The sequence below is a fragment of the Stigmatopora nigra genome, chromosome 17 (genome assembly GCF_051989575.1).
Source record: "Stigmatopora nigra isolate UIUO_SnigA chromosome 17, RoL_Snig_1.1, whole genome shotgun sequence".
Lineage (NCBI taxonomy): Eukaryota > Metazoa > Chordata > Actinopteri > Syngnathiformes > Syngnathidae > Stigmatopora > Stigmatopora nigra.
Genome location: NC_135524.1, coordinates 9,746,849 through 9,765,691, shown reverse-complemented (window position 1 = coordinate 9,765,691; position 18,843 = coordinate 9,746,849). Strand labels below are relative to the sequence as shown.

Here is an 18,843-nt window from a genome sequence, read left to right as displayed (position 1 = left end):
AGCCACTTCATCTAGCTTTTCTGGAAGGATCCCAAGTAATTTCCGACCAGCCGGAAGACAGTCCTGGCTCGGCCCTGTAACCTCCTGGAACAGCTCAACAGAGAGGTGTCTAGGAGGCATCCTAATCAGATGCCCGAGCCAGATCATTTAGCTCAGGGGTCTCAAACTCAATTTACCAGAGGGCCGCAAGAGACAGAGTCTGGGTGAGACTGGGCCACATCAGGATTTCCACAAGAAAAGCGCTGATAAAACACTCCAACGTTATCAAATATCTTTATTTTTTAACAAAAAATAATGGATTAAATAAATTAACTTAAAGATTAATAAAAAATAAATTAATAGGTAATAAAAAAATAAAAATAATGAGAATACAGTAGATATACAATGGCTGGCTAAGTAGAGAAAACAAATTATTTTTATTCCGTTTCAAATGTCTGTATTAACAGCTCTTTAAATTGTAACTTTCTGAACTTGAATGGAACATTGAACATGAAATATTCTGGACACAGCTTCTCTTGTCTACTTCTTGCTGCTAGAGACCTGGCAGCCCTTCTTCTCACATAGCTGAGTCACATTTGGCTTGAGGGAGGAAGCAGTGGAGACCCTCAATAGAGCTTGAAGATGCTCATCAGTAAGTCTGAATCAGGGTAAGAACGCACATCGCCCGGTAAATAGAGCTTCACCATTCGGCTCAGGTCTTTCCTCACCACGATGGACTGATGAAGAGTCTGCATCACTACAGACGCCGCCCGATCCACCTATTGATCTCCCGGTCCAATCTTCCCTCACTCGTGAACAAGACCACAAGATATCAAATTCCCCCATGTGGGGAAGCACCTCATCCCTGACCGGGAGAGGGCATACCACCTTTTCCCAACTGAGGACCATAGTCTCAGATTTGGGGGTATGATTCTCATTTCGACCCCTGCACACTCAGTTGTGAATCGTTCCATTAAGAGTTGAAGATCACTCATGGCCTGATGAAGCCAGCAGGACCACAACGTCTGGATAAAGCAGGTCTGCAATACTGATGCCACCAACCTGGACCACCTCAATACCACAGCAGTGTCTAAATCAGGGGTCTCTAAACTATTTCAGAAAGGGCCGCAGTGGGTGCTGGTTTTCATTTTATCCTATAAGAAACCTTTCCACCAATCTGGTATTTTAGAAGTGCAATCAGTGAATTGCAGTCAAGTTAGAACAAAAACCTACACCCAGAGTAGCCCTCGAGGATCGGTTTTCAGACCCGGTTTGGGTGAGTAGTATCCTGGTGTGCCGTGAGTGATGGTCAGGTGTGGACCAAGAAATTACAAGAAGTCATAAATTAGACTGGCAGAACAGTATTTAGTGCATCAGTCTTACAGTCCTGGGGTTGAGTATTGTATCCCAGGTCAGTGTGGAGTTTGCGCGGTCTCCCCGGGCTCGCGTTGGTTCTCTCCGGATAATCCGGTTTCCTCCTACATCCCAAAAACATGAAGGGTAAGCTGATTGACCACTCTAAATTGCCCCTAGGTATGGGTGTCTGTCTCTTTGTGCCCTGCAATTAGCTGGTTGTCTGGTGCCCTTAGTTAGCTGGAATAGGCTCCAACACCCCCCGTGACCCTTGTTAGTATAAGCAGCTCAGAAAATGAATGAATGAATAAAATCAAACTATGATCGGATTAAAATCTAAATATGATGAACATTAAATGGTACAAAATTCAAATTGTAGAATTATGAGATTTATGCAATTTTCTTATTTTTATGTAACGTGAACTGTTTGTTGTTTGGTTGCACAGCCTTAAACTTTTGTTGACCTAAGTCTGTGTGTGCACAAAACTGCTGTTTGTGTCGAGTTGTGTTAGCAGATTGAAGTAATATTAGGAGTAAAAAAATGATCCGAGAATGTTACGAGATTTAAGTTGTTTTATTGTTTTTACGTTACGTGAAACAGAAGTTGTTTGGTTTCAAGGGCATAACTTTAACCGTAAAGACTATGTGAGCATAAGATTACTTTTCATGTCATATTAAGAGATTTAAGTCATATTGGGAGTTATGAAATAATGAGATTAAAAACCTTACATTGTTTATTTTTACATTACATGAACTGGATCGTGGTGGGTGCTGGAACCTATGCCAGCCAATTATGGAATTGAATTGAATGCTTTTTTTTTATGTCATTATACAAGCATAATGATATTTAAAGCTTTCACCACATAGTGCACAAATAACAGCAGACAAAACAATAAATGGTATATATGGATAAATATATGGTTAGCAGGCAAGACACACCCTGAATTGGTGTCCACACAATCTTATTTTACAAGCGTTTTCTTCAGTCATGTAACCCTGTTACTTTCATATTTCAGAGAAGTGACATTAACTATAACTCTTTACTTTTCAAAAGTTGAACAGCACTGATGCATACAAAATGTTGCACTTTAGAGCAGTGTACTAAAGCAACAATCTCGGTATGTTGAGCTCGAGAGGCCAATTTCCAGTGTTTGATTTGAATATATTCTTGACAAATTTATTATTTCTTTAAAAAATGCCACATTTGAATTGATTCCACTTATAACTTACATTATTTTTAACAACTTCAATTATTTAGTCAATATAATATTGAACCGAAAAAGTGAAGCATTGTAGTACTAACATTTCGCCTTTATTGTCACATTTTCTCCAGTGTTGAATGCAACTTACAACACAATGTTTATAAGGTGAATTGTCTTTTTTGACCACTAGAGGTCAGCGCAAAAGCATTAGATAAACCGTCATGATCAAAATAAAAAATACAAATAAAAAAAAACGCACCTTTAAAAAAAAAATAATGACGATTAAGAGGTAATGCAACAATAGGTTGATTGTTGTGCATGTTGATATTTTCTTGTGGACCAAAGTAAAAATAATATGTTTAGAATGTTTTTACAATTTGAGGTTTACTATTTTGGTTGTGTATGGGATGGCATTCATACATTCATTCATTCATTCGCACTCGGGTCGCAGGGGGTGCTGGTGTCTATCCCAGCTGACTTCAGGCCAGAGGCGGGAGACACCAGCCGATAGCAGGGCAAAAGCATACGAACAACTATTCTCACAAACCCATACCTGGGGGAAATTTAGAGTGTCCAATCAGCCTATCTTCCATGTCTTTGGAATGTGGGAGGAAACCGGAACATGCTAATTCCACACAGGTGGACCGACCTTGATTTGAACCCAGGACCTCAGAGCTGTGACGCCAACATTCTAACCAGGGGTGTTAAACTCCCTTTGGTCGGTGGGCCGAATACAGTTTAATTTGAGATCAAGTGGGCCGGACCAGTAAACTCATTGCAAAATTACATAGAACTAACAATAAGCCCACTTTTTTCCTTTGTATTAGTCACTAATACTAATAATTAGTGCAAAGAATGAGTAAATTATCAAAATGTTTATTAACTGAATTTTCCTTTTACATTATGAACAATATATTATGACCAAGAGAATAACATGAGAACATAAATAAAGTATGTGCAATTTTAACAACAATTTTCACAGTTAAACATATATTTAAGTGTGTTGTACATAAAACTGATCACAGAAATAGTAACGATGTGTTGCTTTCATGTAGTCTGCACGTACTAAAACACTGCGCCCCGAGCGGATAATACAAGAACTACACATTTAAAAGAAAAATCTTTTTTTTCTATACAATGCAGCTTTCTTCCCCGGGCCGTACCAAACCACCAGACGGGCCGGATCCGGCCCGTGGGCCGTATGTTTGACACCACTGTGCTAAGCACTCAGGCCGCCGGGCCATTTTATGGGATGGAACAGCAAATTAAATTCACTGAGTTACACTATAGGAATAATCAGTACGCCTGCCCAGTTTAAAAAAATGTTCCAAAAATACAGTAATATTTTCATTCCATTTTTTGGAACCGTTTAATCCTCACTAGGGCCGCGACCATTTTAAATAATCTACATACAAAAGAATAAAGCATGCAGTTTACAAGTAAATAATAAATAGTATATAATGCTTGAAGTCAAATTTTTGCTCACATTATGTTGGTAAATTTCTCTTGTCTTCTACATTGTGTTCAATAATGTATTTTTCATGGAAGAGCCGAAATAACAGCAAACGTTGGCAAGAAAACAGCAGTTTTTCTGTTTCGCTGTCCATTTTGCCATTTTCGTTAAGTTTATGGCACAAGGTGGTCAAAAAGAAAAGACAATGACTAGAATATTATATTAAAGTGACATTTCTGTATGTTCTGTGTGTTACACTTACACAATCTTACTTACTACCGTTTTAGCTATGGGAGAACTATGGAACTATTTTTGCCTTGTCCACAAATGGGAAATATTGTCTTCAAATGAATGGATATTTCATTCTGTATGAAACACAATTTTAACAAAGCCTTATGACCACCTCCACAAAAACCTGTGATCAGGCAGGCTATTCAGCTATGATAGCTGCTATACCAAACACCAGAATCAGCATTTGATTTTTGGCACAATTAACTAGTAGGGGAGGAATTAGTTGGTTTGTAAAACCACTATTGTGGAATATTGTGACGCCCGCGAGTTTAGATAACATCACTTGTGTGGCTGACAAATGCATCCTCGACTAAGTGTACGAGGAATGACTCATTGACTGTTGCAATACATATTTCTCATAATCAGTTTTCCCTTTCTATGGAAAGCAATTTGCTGCTGGATTTAGATTGTCATTTGAATAAACTGCAAAGGATTTCCTGACTTATCTGATTTCACGAGGTCAATTTTATATTTACAGTAGGCGCCCCAATAAACTGGGATCCCTTGGAAGGATGAGTAAACTAATAATCACCAAAAAAAGGTAAACATAGAATGACTGTATTTTTCAGAGGATAAGTTGCACCAACCTAAAAAACACACAACCAAAGTGGAAAAAAATGCATCTATCTATATTATATATATATATATATATATATATATATATATATATATATATATATATATATATATATATATATATATATATATATATATATATATATATATATATATATATATATATATATATATATATATATATATATATATATATATATATATATATATATATATATATATATATATATATATATATATATATATATATATATAGAGAGAGAGAGAGAGAGAGAGAGATTTTTTAGATAGATAGATAGATAGATATAGATATAGATATTAAAAAAACACAAACGCCTGAACTGAAACAATACTGTTAAATATGCAGACGCCATCTTAGTTTACAAAATCTTCCATCATATAGCTCCTCCCCCACTGCAAGATTTTATACAAAAACTAAATGGGAATCAAACCCAGACTGCCCGCAACAGTCAGGTATAAAAACCACGTCACCATCGAGTGGGCTATATTGCCATACTGATACTGTTGTTGCACCGATTTTGCATTGGCTGCATAACCGAGCACACTAATTAAATTTGACTTCATAGTTTATTACAGTCAAACTGTAAAATAGAACAATAAAAGAACGAGGTTGAAAATGTTTGGCCGAGCATAAAACAGCAAACGTCTGAATCACTAACTAAAAAAAAGAAGCTATTGAACTTGGAACATCCTTCCAATTCTTGCTGCTTGATGCTGTTTTTCCTAGCAGCGTCCTGCTAATTCAGCAGAAATCCTGTCTGACCTACTGCTACTAATTCAATTATCTAGAATGATTAAAGAGCGCACACACATCAGATAACAGCAGTTTTCTCTGAGAGGTTGCATGACTCTACTTTTGTCTCAGTTAATATCTACAAAGTATGTGCTTGCTCTGTGTCGAGGCTGTTAATAAGTAGAAGGTGGTGATTGGATAATGTTTAAGAAGGGGAACTTTGAGTTTCCTAACCTTGGGATCGCAAGGCTTCTTCAAACATGTTGAGTATGGACACCACTAAGCTTGTCTTTACAAGAAAAGTCAATATTTGAACCGGTATTGGCCTTCTTCTGCTCAAGTAGATAATATTTGACACTTTGTAATGTTTCCACTACAATACTGATCAGATTGTGTTAAGAAAAATAGAAGGGCAGCTCTCAAATCCTGAAGAGCATCTTGCTTGAAGACTTCACAACAATTTAAAATGTTTTTTTCTCCCTTCTAAAATAATTACACATTTTTCAATTACAAAGGTGTTTCTCAAGCAAACATCATGAAACATACACTATGTACTGTTTTTTCAAGACTAGAAGTTGCACTTTTTTCATAGTTTGGCTATATATATGTATATATATATATAAACACTCTTCCGCCCCTAGAACCTTGTACTCCCAACCAAACTATGAAAAAAATGCAACTTATAGTCTTGAAAATACAGTAAATTGTGTATGTTACATGTGAATCAGTGGGCGGGATACTTTAAAGACCACCTCAATTCCAACGACATGCCTTTCCATGAGGAAACAGAGATTCTGGGGACTCTGGAGCGGATTCTCTGATCTTTGGGGTTGAAGTCACTGAGGTGGTTAAAAAGTTCCTTGGTGGCAAGGTTCAAGGGGAGGAAGAGAGTTTCTAAAGGCTCTGGCTGTTGTGGGGCTGTCTTGGTTGACAGGCCTCTGCAACATCGCAGTAGTATTGCGCAAATCCCAGTAGTGCATGCATTTGATCACACAACTCACAAACATCTGATTTTGCGGCACCCTTGTCAATAAAAAGGAAAGCATTTAATTATGGACGTACAGTATGAATGAGCTACAAAGTGCCCATCACTGCAGTATAACCCCACGGGCCAGATTGGAAACCCTAGTGGGCCAGTTCTGGTCTGCGGGCCACATGTTTGACATTGTGCTCTAGTTCTAATTCAAACATGTCGCCAAATGTAGCAAAGTGCTCAGTTGAGTAGGGATCTCCATGGCAACCATCAGTGATTGTACTCTTCCAATCTTCTCAGCCCTCCCCCTCGAGCTGTGCTGCAGACTGGAATGAGGAGGGTGGGCGGGGGTCACAGCTCCCGTCATGCTTTGCAGTCGGAAGAAGGAAGAAGTAACCGTTTGAATGAGATGAAAATATGTTGGATAGCGTGAAATCAGTGGAGGAGGCAGAATGTTGCGTATAAGATGTCCAAGACTTAGCTCCTCTCAGGGTGAGTCTTGCCTCTTGTGGTACCCTAACATCATCTTGGCTGATGGTTCTCTGCTCCTCTCAATGGATGTGTTGTTGTTCTACACTGACAACATTGTGGTTCTTTGTCAGTAGGAGGAAACTTCCTCCCTCTAACTCAGTTCCAAAGAAATGTTGCATTTTTTAAAATCTATTCTCGGAAAATGAATTAATGAATGCATTGTATATATGTTTCATACACTTAGAGTCAGACCATTTCCTTCCCCTCCCCCTGATTATAATCACATCACTGTTTAGAAAGGTGGACCAAATGTTATTAATAATAAGCTCATGATGAGGAAAAGGTTGAGCAAGACATGACATGACATGAGAAATGGCTACCCAGATTAGCTCAAACACTCACAATCTGACCTGTCATCGATGGATTTTATGTATTTTCAGTAAGTCATGAATGCATATAAATAGGTATACAGACGCTCCTCTACTTACGAATGAGTTAGGTTCCCGAGCGCTTGTTCATAAGTTTCAGTGCTATATTTTGGATTATAATTTATGTTTAAGGCCTATATAAGTATATTGAAGGTTTATATAAGTGCATTTGTATGTTTAAGGCTTGTATAAGTAACCAGCATTGGTTTGTACTGAAAAAAAACTAAATAAAATGGAGAAAATACATACAGTATTGTGTACATACATTAGAGAGATGGAAAGAGAGATTTATGAGAAACTGGCCGAAAGAAGCTATCTAATGACGATTGCACAGTTTTCTTCTTTTATTCAACATAAATGCGGTAGCTCTGTATGGCATCATTCAATTGATTTGCAACCTTTGTGTCGGACGATTCAAGTTGTATTCCCGTGCAACGCTCACCACTTTCTCACGCGCATCAAGCATCTTTATTATTGCCACTTTTGTTTCAAATGAAATGGCTTGCCACGTCCTTGCACCTCCCTCACTAGAAGCCTTTCGCTTTTCACCAACCATATTGAATAATGGATGCACGAGATATTTAATGATAGAAATGAAAAAGGTTCTTTGCGCACTGGAGATACGTCACGCACTTCCGCAATGCAACAAACTGGGGAGACGAAGGTGGATGCTGAGTGAGCTGAGTTCTCACAGCGCCAGACGTCGGTATTAGAGGTGGAAAGAAGCACTGCTCGGAAAAAGGCGCGCAGTACAAAATCGAACTTACGAACATTTTTCGACATAAACGCAATAAACGTAAGTAGGGGAGCGTCTGTACATGGGTGCTCAACATACCACACACTCAAATATGACAAACATTAAAAAGACACTACATATTATAAAACATTGCAACATAGGCATACACAAAACACACACAAGGGGAGTAAATCACCAATTTCATAATGATGCAAATCATTCTTCATTCTCTGGAACATGTTATTTTGTTCGTTTCAAGGGCATATAAGCAATAAAATATAACAACCCTTGTGAGGATAAGGTGTTCAGAAAATGAATGAATGTGGGGAAACTGTTGGGTCCCAATATCTTATTTTATATTAATACATTCATATTAAAATATGATACAAATCTATTATGGTCGTTATTTTCTTGACTTTTTGACTTGAAAATGTGACTTGACATTTTGTCATTAATGTCAAGATATAAATAACTGATCTCAAGCAAATTAATTATTTAATTGCGATTATTCACATGCAGTCTTGTGATAAATATTTTTTTAATATTGTAAATACAAAAATGAGGCCACTTGATGTTGCCTGAATTTGGTGTGGCATGGATGGAATTGGTAGCCGGAACACCTCACCTCTCAATCCGGAGGAGCAGCAGCTCTACTCTGAGCCCCTCCCGGTTGAAGGAGCTGCCTACCTTATCCCTAAGGGAGACTCCAGACACACTGCGGAGCAAATTCATTTCAGCCGCTTGTATCCAGGATCTTGTTCTTTTAGTAACAACCCACAGCTCGTGACCATAGAAGAGGGTGGGAACATAAATCAACCCGTAAATACAGAGCTTTAGTAGTCCACATCACTGCAGACGCTGCACCGATCTACCTGTCAATCTCCCGCTCCATTATTTCCTCACTCTTGAACCACGTGGGGAAGGACCTCATCCTTGAACTGGAGAGGGCATGTCACCTTTTTCCGGCTGGGGACCATGGTCTCAGATTTGGAAGTGCTGATTATTGTCCCAACTGCTTCACACTTAGGTGTGAATCGTTCCAGTGACAATTGGAGATCACAGCTTGATGAAGCCAACAGAAACACATCCTCCACAAAAAGCTGGATGCAAACCGGACCCCTTCAATACCACGGCTGCACCTAGATATGCTGTCAATAAACATTATGAACAGAATCGGTGACATAGGGCAGAATAAAAACCCCACTTGAAACAGATCCGACACACTGCTGGCTACGCGGACCAGACTGACACCAGTCATAGAGGGCCTGGACCCCGCGTGTCAGGGGTTCCGGAACCCGATGTACCCCCCACATCCATCACCGAGGGTGTTTCACTCCTATTGATGGCAAATGAAAGTGGAAGAATTTCAAGATGGCCCTCGCGTCCTTTGAGCTTTGTAAAAGCTGCCCTCAAAGAAAAAAGGTTTGGACACCCCTGAAATAAAGCAATAAAAAAAAATCAATTTTGCGGTCCAACAACACTCTTCCTAAAACATCTCAGGCATTTGAATAAAAAAACGATTTTAAACAAAACAGTGCATCCTAAATTATCTAATTTATATTTTGCAAATTTATGGATTTCAATGAAATTCTGCTAAAACAATGGAAATATAAATGATGTGTTGTTACTCCCCTTATACACACAACACAAACTCACATTGTTTCACCATGGAGGTCAAACGTTAACTTGTACGCAATCAATCTGTCTGTGTGACAGCTGCAAACATACTTGGGAGGCGGCAGATAAGGGTTGCAGTTTGGTCAAAAATTTACTGCCTTAATTAACCTATGTACAAGTATGATACAAACTGAAAATGATGACAAACCCCGCCCACTTTAAGATGGTAAACCAATAGGAAATGCTTGCTCAAAGAGCTGCCTTAGTTTACAGTCTGAGCAACTAGACTCACACAGTCAGACAACGTTGACATCACATTGGACTTTGTTGTAGGTGAGTACAGGTGCATTTATTTGTGAGTCTTAGATCTTTAAGAGCTTAACACATAATTAATGCATCATAAGTAGCCAACAAAGCCAGGCAATGGTCCTTGTCACTTCATTTAAACTTTGCGAGTTCTAAATAATACAATTTTATGATTTATACTACTGCTTTGCACTTTACAACAAGGCTTGCTTTCCTTTTGCTTTCAGCCAATTTCATATAAAAAATTTGACCAAAACACAATTAGATGTTTAGGTAGTTTTAAACAGCTTTAAAGCACATTATGTTAAACATTTGGGGGAAAAAAAACATTGTTTTTGGAATATAGATTAATTTATGATCAAGTCTGCGCGGTGCTTAAACCCATCATGGCTAGTTTTGGGCTAAAGACTGACATCACCCCTACTGTTTGTCAGTCAGTTGTAGTGCACACACTGTAAAAATAGGCAACTATTCACATTCACAATCGCTACTGACTGGGACTCGAACTCATGCAGCCAGCCTGAAGTGAGGTCAGACGGTGGCTGGATAATAGATTCAGTCATCCATTCATCTCACGTACTGTGCATCCTCGTTAGGCTTGCAGGGTTGTTGGAGTCTATGCCAATTGTTTTCGGCTGAAAGGCAGGCTACGTCCTAGACTGGTCGCCAGTCAGCCATAGGGGACACAGAGAGACAGATGACCATCCAAGACTCAAGCTGTGCGAGAGACAGTCTTTGATCTACTAGTTTAGTCCATCTTTTCAAATTCAAATTTCAAAATTTTGGAGACTATTTTGACCCACCCAGCCATGCCTACGCTGCTTTACACGAAGGATATAATTTTTTTTTAACACGGTTACTTATTTATATATTTATTCATGTATTTATTTATTGACTTACTATTAACTCCCAATTTGTGTATAATGCCTTTCCTATTCCTGCATCCTCACCCTCTTCCTACTGCAACAAAGAAATTTCCCGAATACGGGATGAATAAAGTTATCCAAACTAATCCAATTCACACTCACAATCATACTTCCACCAGTGGGAATCGTGCCCATGCCTTCGCGCATCGAAGTCAGGCAAGCGAACCCCTACACCATCGGGCTTGGATAATACATATTTAATTTAAAACATGTACATAGTTCAAATTTATAAAAAAAAATCATTTTGGGATATTCTCTCTTTGGCTTTTGTTGTATTTTGTACACTCTATAATAAGTTGAGTCTTCACACACAAATACTCAGAACGGGTGTGCTTTAAACCACATGATAAGAAGGCATACACATTGATTTGAGACAGCCAAAGAACAGAGTCGTTGTTTTCTGCAGGGGGATCAATCTTATAAAAGATCATCAGGGTGTCACCCTCCACATGCTCAGCCATACATACGTTCCTTTCAGATGATCAAGAAAGCACAAGTGTAGCTGCTTACTGTAATTTATTGATTGAGCTGTGCCTTCTGATTCCAGGGAACATGTTGTCCAGATGGCTCATTTTAAATAAAACAGCAAAGTCGTCGCATAATTTGTGTCTCATAGCTTCTTTTTCCAAATGAAGTCAAAATACCTGCAGAGCAATACAGCATCACTTTTTGTTTTGCACGAGAAACCCTGTAAATTGCCGGATTGGCCCAATTCTCACATATCTGCAGTATAATAATAAATGAATGTTAATACCAACGGTGGAATTGGCTTGCAAGTACTTTCTTATACTGACTGCCTAAGTGTCATATTAGCCCTTGACCATTCGAAATAAACTACATAACTGTTGTGAAGAAGTTGATAATGGACAACATTTAGTGTTTTATAGCTACTTTGACACAACTTTGTCATCGGTTGCTGAAACTAACACGCTTTGTGGAAAGGATGTCACAAACAACCCATAACTTCTGTGAATACTACAATATGTGGGTATATGACCGTTAAACAAAAACAAAATAAAATTACAATCAGATTTTTCGATATCATCTGGTAAGTACGAGATAGTGTTCAATCATTAAACCTGAAAACTTGACTTTTTCTTTAATACTACACTGAGAATACAAATATAAATTCAGAGATAGGATTGACAGCCTTTTGAGGGCTTAGTTCCAGATCACTCAATAATGTTAAATGCACAAACCTCTTCTCATCTCATTTTCTTAACTGCTTTATCCTCATTAGAGTCGCAGGAGCCTATCCCAGCAGACTCCAGGCAAGAGGCGGGGGACTCCCTGAATTGGTGGACAGCCGATTGCAGGGCCCAAGGAGACAGACAACCATGTACTCTGACACCCATACCTAGTGGATATTTAGTGTCCAATCAGGCTACCATGTATGTTTTTGGAATGTGGGAGGAAACCAGAATACCCGCAAACTCCACACAGATGGACATCGCCTGGATTTGAACCCAGGACCCTAGAGCTATGAGGCCGACGCGCTAATGACTGGAGACCATAGGCCTTAAATATACTAATACATGGAAACACATTTGTGACAAAGACAGCAAAAACAAGAAGAAAAATGTTAGTTATTACGCAGGTCGGGTAGCCTGGTGGCTGAGTGGTAAGTGCGTCCTGGGTTCAAATCCAAGTTGGTCCCCCTGTGTGGAATTTGCAGGTTCTCCCCGGGCTTGCGTGGGTTTTCTCCGGGTACTTCAGTTTCCGCTCACATACCAAAGGCATGCATGATAAGCTGACTGGACACTCTAAATTGCCCCTAGTGATGGGCGTGTATGGTTGTTTGTCCCTTTGTGCTCCTTGTGCCCTGCGATTGGCTGGTCACTAATTCAGGGTGTCCCCTGCCTTTGGCCTGAAGTCAGCTGGGCTAGGCTCCAGCACCCCAACCACCCCAGCGAGGATAAAACGGGTCAGAAATTAGATGAGATAAGATTACGCAAGTTAATTTAAGTATAAGATGTGAAATGATATGACAAGGTATTCTTAAATTAAATTTCAACCTGGGCCAACAAGGTAGTGTAACTTTTGGACTTCCGTGACTTTCATTGCTTTTAGAGTATGTTCTAATTCTTCTCATTCTTTGTTTTATACTGACAACCTCTCATTATAAAATTATACTGGAGACAAATGTGGGTAAGTGCTTTCACACTTACCCACATTTGCCTCCAGTATGATTTTACAATGTTTAAAGGGTAGCATTATAGATTGTGAAACATACTACGCTAATTCAATTTAAAATATTTTTTACTACAAAAAATCCAAGTTATAAAAGCCCCTCTTAAACAATTTACTTTTGTAAATATAAGTATGTATCATAAAGGAAAAAAGATAAGAAACTGTTTTATTAAACCATTAAGATCAATAAGAAATGCACAGGCATTTTTCAATGGGGTGGAATTATGATTGGCAAGTCAGGTAATATACAGATGCAACATAAACACAACTTAAGGTTATGCTACGCACACAGAAAGACTCAATAAACTGAAACAAACGAAGGTCGAAGGCACATGAATCAGAAACTTCAGTTGCGCCACCATATTACTAGAAAAAGATGAAAAAGTCCCCAGAAAAAAGGCTTTATTCGGACAGTCACGCTCAAGCTCTGGCGGTGGCCATTACACCACCATTTTGGGCCTGCTCTAGAGCTACTACCGTATACAGTTGATAGCCTTCTAAGAATTTTTTTTTTAAATCTTTGGGTGGATGGATAGTCGGATGGTGAGTTAAGGTTCCCATTTGGTCCACCCAGCAATGGTAAATATGGTACCCAGACATTTCGTCCACGGTTCGTCAAACGGCCGCTTCGTTGACGGACCTAACCCTAACCTTAACCACTATCCCCTTACCCTAATCCTAACTAATAACCCCGGCGACGAAATGTCCGGTCGGCAAACTGTCCGGTTGACAAACTGTCCGGAGACGAAGCGTTTGTTGAAGAAACGTCCGGTCACTGGTAAATGTACAACCAATCCTAAAGTGGGTCATCGGTTGTCAGTCATTCATAGATTAAATTGGATTTCACCATAACATGTCCAGTGTTGACAATCTCTTTCTTTCTGATTTGTCCCTCATGATGATCTTCAAGGAGCACACGGGATTGCTTGGCTCTTGGAACTTTCAATCTCCTGTTCTTCTCCTCCTATCTGAATCCATGGAGGATGTTGGCAATCTCAAAGAAATAAATCCAACTCACCCACCATTTCTGTTGGAAAGAAAGGCTCACCATTCGCAGCCCACGCTTACGATCCTTAAATCCAAGCTGAAGCAAAGCGTGAGCTGCTCCCTTCCCCGAATACGCTCCACCTTATCCAGCTTCTTCCCTGTGGTGCACTGGCTGCCCAAGTACAAACTGCGAGAGTATGTGTGGGGGGATGTCATGTCTGGGTTGATTGTGGGAGTCATCTTGGTACCGCAGGCCATCGCATACTGCCTACTGGCCGGAGTGAAGCCCATCTATGGATTATACACATCATTTTATGCCAATGTTATCTACTTCCTCATGGGAACATCCCGGCATGTCTCTGTTGGCATCTTCAGCCTGATGAGTCTCATGGTTGGACAGGTAAAATACATCTATAGGACCTTTAAAATGCACCAAAAAAGATTGATTTCAAACAACCAGGATGTCCACCATGGTAATATGAAGTTTATAGTTTCTATTTAAAATGTATCTTTTGTGGCACACACATTTCTTCGGATGACCTATTAGTAACGCCCTCTCCTTTTCTGTAGGTGGTCGACAGAGAGGTGTTCCTTGCTGGATTTGACCTCAACGAGGACTCTTCTGGTCTTCCGGGGTTTAATGATTCATTCACCACCAATGTGACAGAAAGTCAAAATCATGTGGTTGAGCTAATGGGGATGCCATGTGGGAAAGACTGTTATGCTATTAGCATTGCTGTTGCTCTTACTTTCCTCGCTGGGATTTACCAGGTAAAGTACAAACTTCCACTCAAAAGCTTTGAGATTGATAGATTGAATAGGCTTCAATTCATTCTCTACCCAAATGAATGCCATAGAAAGTGCATGGATAACATGACAAAGTAAAATACCTATTCAGTAATCTTGAGGCATCATCTTACTATAAATATACAATGCAGTCTTTTATAAATTTCCAAAACAGGTCTCACTATCCATCCCCAATGCAGGTCATGATGGCTGTGTGTCGTCTGGGCTTCGTCTCCGTCTATCTTTCGGCCCCCATGTTAGATGGCTTTGCCACAGGAGCCTCCTTCACCATCCTTACTGTACAAGCTAAATACCTATTGGGTCTCAAGATCCCTCGTCATCAGGGGTACGGCACCGTCGTCATAAATTGGTTTAACATCTTCGCCAACATTCGCGAGGCCAACATGTGTGACCTCATCACCAGCGCCATCTGTATCACCGTATTAGGTCGGAACGCCTTGAATTGTAACAAAATGATGTCTAGTAAGGTCTTTTTAATACTTTTTATTTTGTATTCTCCTTAGTGGCAGGTAAAGAGATCCAGGAACGCTACAAAGATCGTTTAAAGATCCCTCTGCCCACTGAGCTGGTTGTGGTTGCTGGAGCTACGTTGGCCAGTCATTTTGGGAATCTCAACCATCATTACGGCACCAGCATTTCAGGTCACATCCCTACTGGCTTCATTCCACCTCAAGTGCCCAGCTTTAGGCTAATGCCAAGAGTAGCAATGGATGCCATTCCTCTAGCTGTTATCAGGTAGCTAATGCACTCACTTTAAAAACACTCCCTAAATAAATCAGATTTTAAATGTCTGTTATGGGAAGAAAATATCTTCATACACAACTGATGTTTTGTACCTCGAATGTTTTAAGGAGATTTTAATGGAAAAATGTTGTTTTATCCCATAGCTTTGCCTTTACCGTTTCTCTGTCTGAGATGTTTGCCAAGAAAAACGGCTATACAGTCCGTCCTAACCAAGAGATGCTCGCCATCGGCTGTTGTAACATAATTCCATCCTTCTTTCATTGCTTCACGACCAGTGCGGCTTTGGCAAAAACTATGGTGAAGGACTCGACGGGTTGTCAGACACAGGTAAAGTTTGCCACTATCCCATATTCTTTTTAGAAAGTTCTAACCAAATTCCTGCAATCTCCCATTAGGTATCAAGTTTGATTAGCGCATTGGTCATCCTGATGGTGTTGCTTTTCTTCGCGCCTTATTTCCAAACCCTCCAAAAGTGTGTCCTTGCCTGTATCATCATTGTCAGCCTTCGGGGAGCGCTTAGGAAGTTCAAGGACGTCCCAGCGAAGTGGCGATCCAGCCGCAACGACGCAGTGGTTTGGTTGGTTGCCATGTCAGCTACTGCTCTGATCAGTGTTGAGATTGGCCTACTGGTTGGGGTCACTTTCTCCATGTTCACCATTATCTACAAAACCCAAAACCCCAAAGTGAGTAACAGCGATGAAACTACAAAGCAAAACTGTTTCTCTATTTGCCTACTTTTCATGGATTTAAAGTAATCACAGCTATAGATTTTTTTAGGCTAAATTGCATATCCTAAAGTTTTCTTTTATAGTCTCGGCCGATGGTGCGACTTACATATGTGTGAAATTACTGTGATACTTCACTATTTTGCAGCTTCAATATATTGTATTATTAGTATTATTAGTATTATTAGTATTATTGGTATTATTGGTATTATCGGTATTATCGGTATTATCGGTATTATCGGTATTATCGGTATTATCGGTATTATCGGTATTATCGGTATTATCGGTATTATCGGTATTATCGGTATTAGCGGTATTATCGGTATTATCGGTATTATCGGTATTATCGGTATTATCGGTATTATCGGTATTATCGGTATTATCGGTATTATCGGTATTATCGGTATTATCGGTATTATCGGTATTATTAGTATTATTAGTATTCTTGGTATTATTAGTATTATTATTATTTCATTAAACTTAATTTGATCAAGACTTTAGTCCAATAACCTGAGCTAATACATTGTCAAATATCAGGTGTCTCTCCTGGGCCAAGCTGGAAACTCAACTCTTTATGCTGAGATGGATGAATACCAAAACCTCACACAACCAACACGGGTGCGAGTCTTTCGCTTCCAGGCACCTCTCTACTACGCCAACAAGGACACCTTCCTGAAAGCCCTCCACAGATCTGTTGGAGTAACACCTTTCTTGGAGATGACCAGAAGAAAAAAGGCAGAGAAGAAGGCCAAAAAGACAAAAGCTCTGGCAAATGGGGACGCCGACAATGGAGATGCCATTGTGACGCTCATGAAAACAGAACTGGAATTTCACACAATCATTTTGGACTGCTCTGCCATCCCCTTCATAGACTCCACAGGCGTGTCCACGTTTAAGGGACTGCTAAAGGAATTTGAGGAGATTGGCGTACATGTGGTCTTTGCTTGCTGTAATCCCTCTCTCATTGATACTTTGCAGAAGGGACAGGTTTTTGAAAAGGATGGCAAAGACATGAGCAGCATCTTGTTCCATACGGTTCACCACGCGGTGCTGCAGACAAATATCCAGCAGTCAGACAAGACCTCTGAAGACTCAATTTTGTAGAGCAAAAAAATGTAATCATTAATTATTCTGGGTTGTGGTAGTGGTAGTCACGAATTTCAAAAATCCGGGTTAATCTCTGAATATGTAAGAGATGACACGAGCAGGGTCAAAGGGAATCTGGAAACTCACAATTTCAAATCAATCTACAGTGACTGAATGATCATATTGTACATAAATTCCGCTTCAAGGATGTAAAGCTTTTTAAAACACATTCCGTAGTTTGCACTTTGGACTGATACTCAAGGGAGCAAAAACAAGCCTGATTCTGAATGTATAACACATGATCATGACTGTATAAAACTGATACAAGGTAAAATCAATGTCTGTGGTCACACAATCCTCCCCCTCCCCCAACCCAACAAACTCACATAAATGTGTGAAGAGGGAATGAAAAATATAAACAAACCTAAATCTCATTTTTAGGGTAGCTATACTAAATGAAAGGTAAAAAACATATAGAGTGGTATCTCTACTTACAAAATTAATTCTTTTCAGAAGTGGTTTCTTAAAACGTTTTACAAGTCGAAGCACTTTTTACATTGAATTAGCTTAACTTGTTCCACGATCTGTAATACTTCTTAAAACCTCAGAAATTCTAAAAGTATACCCCTTTTGTACAAAATACCACCCTATGGAAAAAATAAAAACGCCATATTATTCGGACTATAAGCCACACTTTAAAAAAACTAGTCTGTAATTAATTTAGGATCAATTGTACAGTTTTATAATAACACTATACTATGGTCATGAAAATCCTATTCATCCTTTTCTCCATTTAAAATTAAAGAAAAAAATGTTTGTATATTTGAACTTATTTTTAATGGTATCATTTCAAGGCAAGAAAAGATGGCACAAATTATTTTAGATTTATTTTGAAAAAAATTGATTCTGCATTTTTTTTTTCCATTTCCAGCATTTGGGAATTTGTCACTAACCTTCCTCGGAGGATGAATGAAGAATAGTATCTTCAAAATTGGAGTATTTTGCTCATAGATAGAAAATAAATCATTTTATAATATTTTCTCCTTGGTTTATTCTTTTAATCTTGGGAATTCAACATGATTATGTAAAGGGAAGACTATGGAATAGGATCATATATTATGTTTTTTTTAATATACATTTTTATTGGTCAATGTGAAAAACAGCCACACTGCCTCAAATTTCCAATTAACTCTCCATACAGCCTGAAAAATGTTGACCCAATTTATCTGTATGCCTCTT

The 18,843-nt window shown here is 39.1% G+C and overlaps 1 protein-coding gene across 3 annotated transcripts; it reads left to right on the top strand.

The window, feature by feature from the left end:
* The first annotated feature begins 6,948 nt into the window (after positions 1-6,948).
* On the top strand, positions 6,949-18,643 carry slc26a1 (solute carrier family 26 member 1). Of its 3 annotated transcripts, none has more exons than XM_077737971.1 (8): positions 6,949-7,073; positions 14,166-14,642; positions 14,813-15,013; positions 15,229-15,475; positions 15,553-15,784; positions 15,937-16,120; positions 16,189-16,476; positions 17,056-18,643. In XM_077737971.1, exons 2-8 carry the CDS (start codon positions 14,232-14,234, stop codon positions 17,620-17,622), a joined length of 2,130 nt encoding a protein of 709 aa, XP_077594097.1. In that variant the 5' UTR covers positions 6,949-7,073; positions 14,166-14,231; the 3' UTR covers positions 17,623-18,643. The 3 variants fall into 3 exon arrangements, with proteins under 3 accessions (XP_077594097.1, XP_077594098.1, XP_077594100.1); XM_077737972.1 differs by lacking the exon at positions 6,949-7,073 and adding an exon at positions 10,059-10,166; XM_077737974.1 differs by lacking the exon at positions 6,949-7,073 and adding an exon at positions 12,420-13,093.
* Positions 18,644-18,843: the final 200 nt, after the last annotated feature.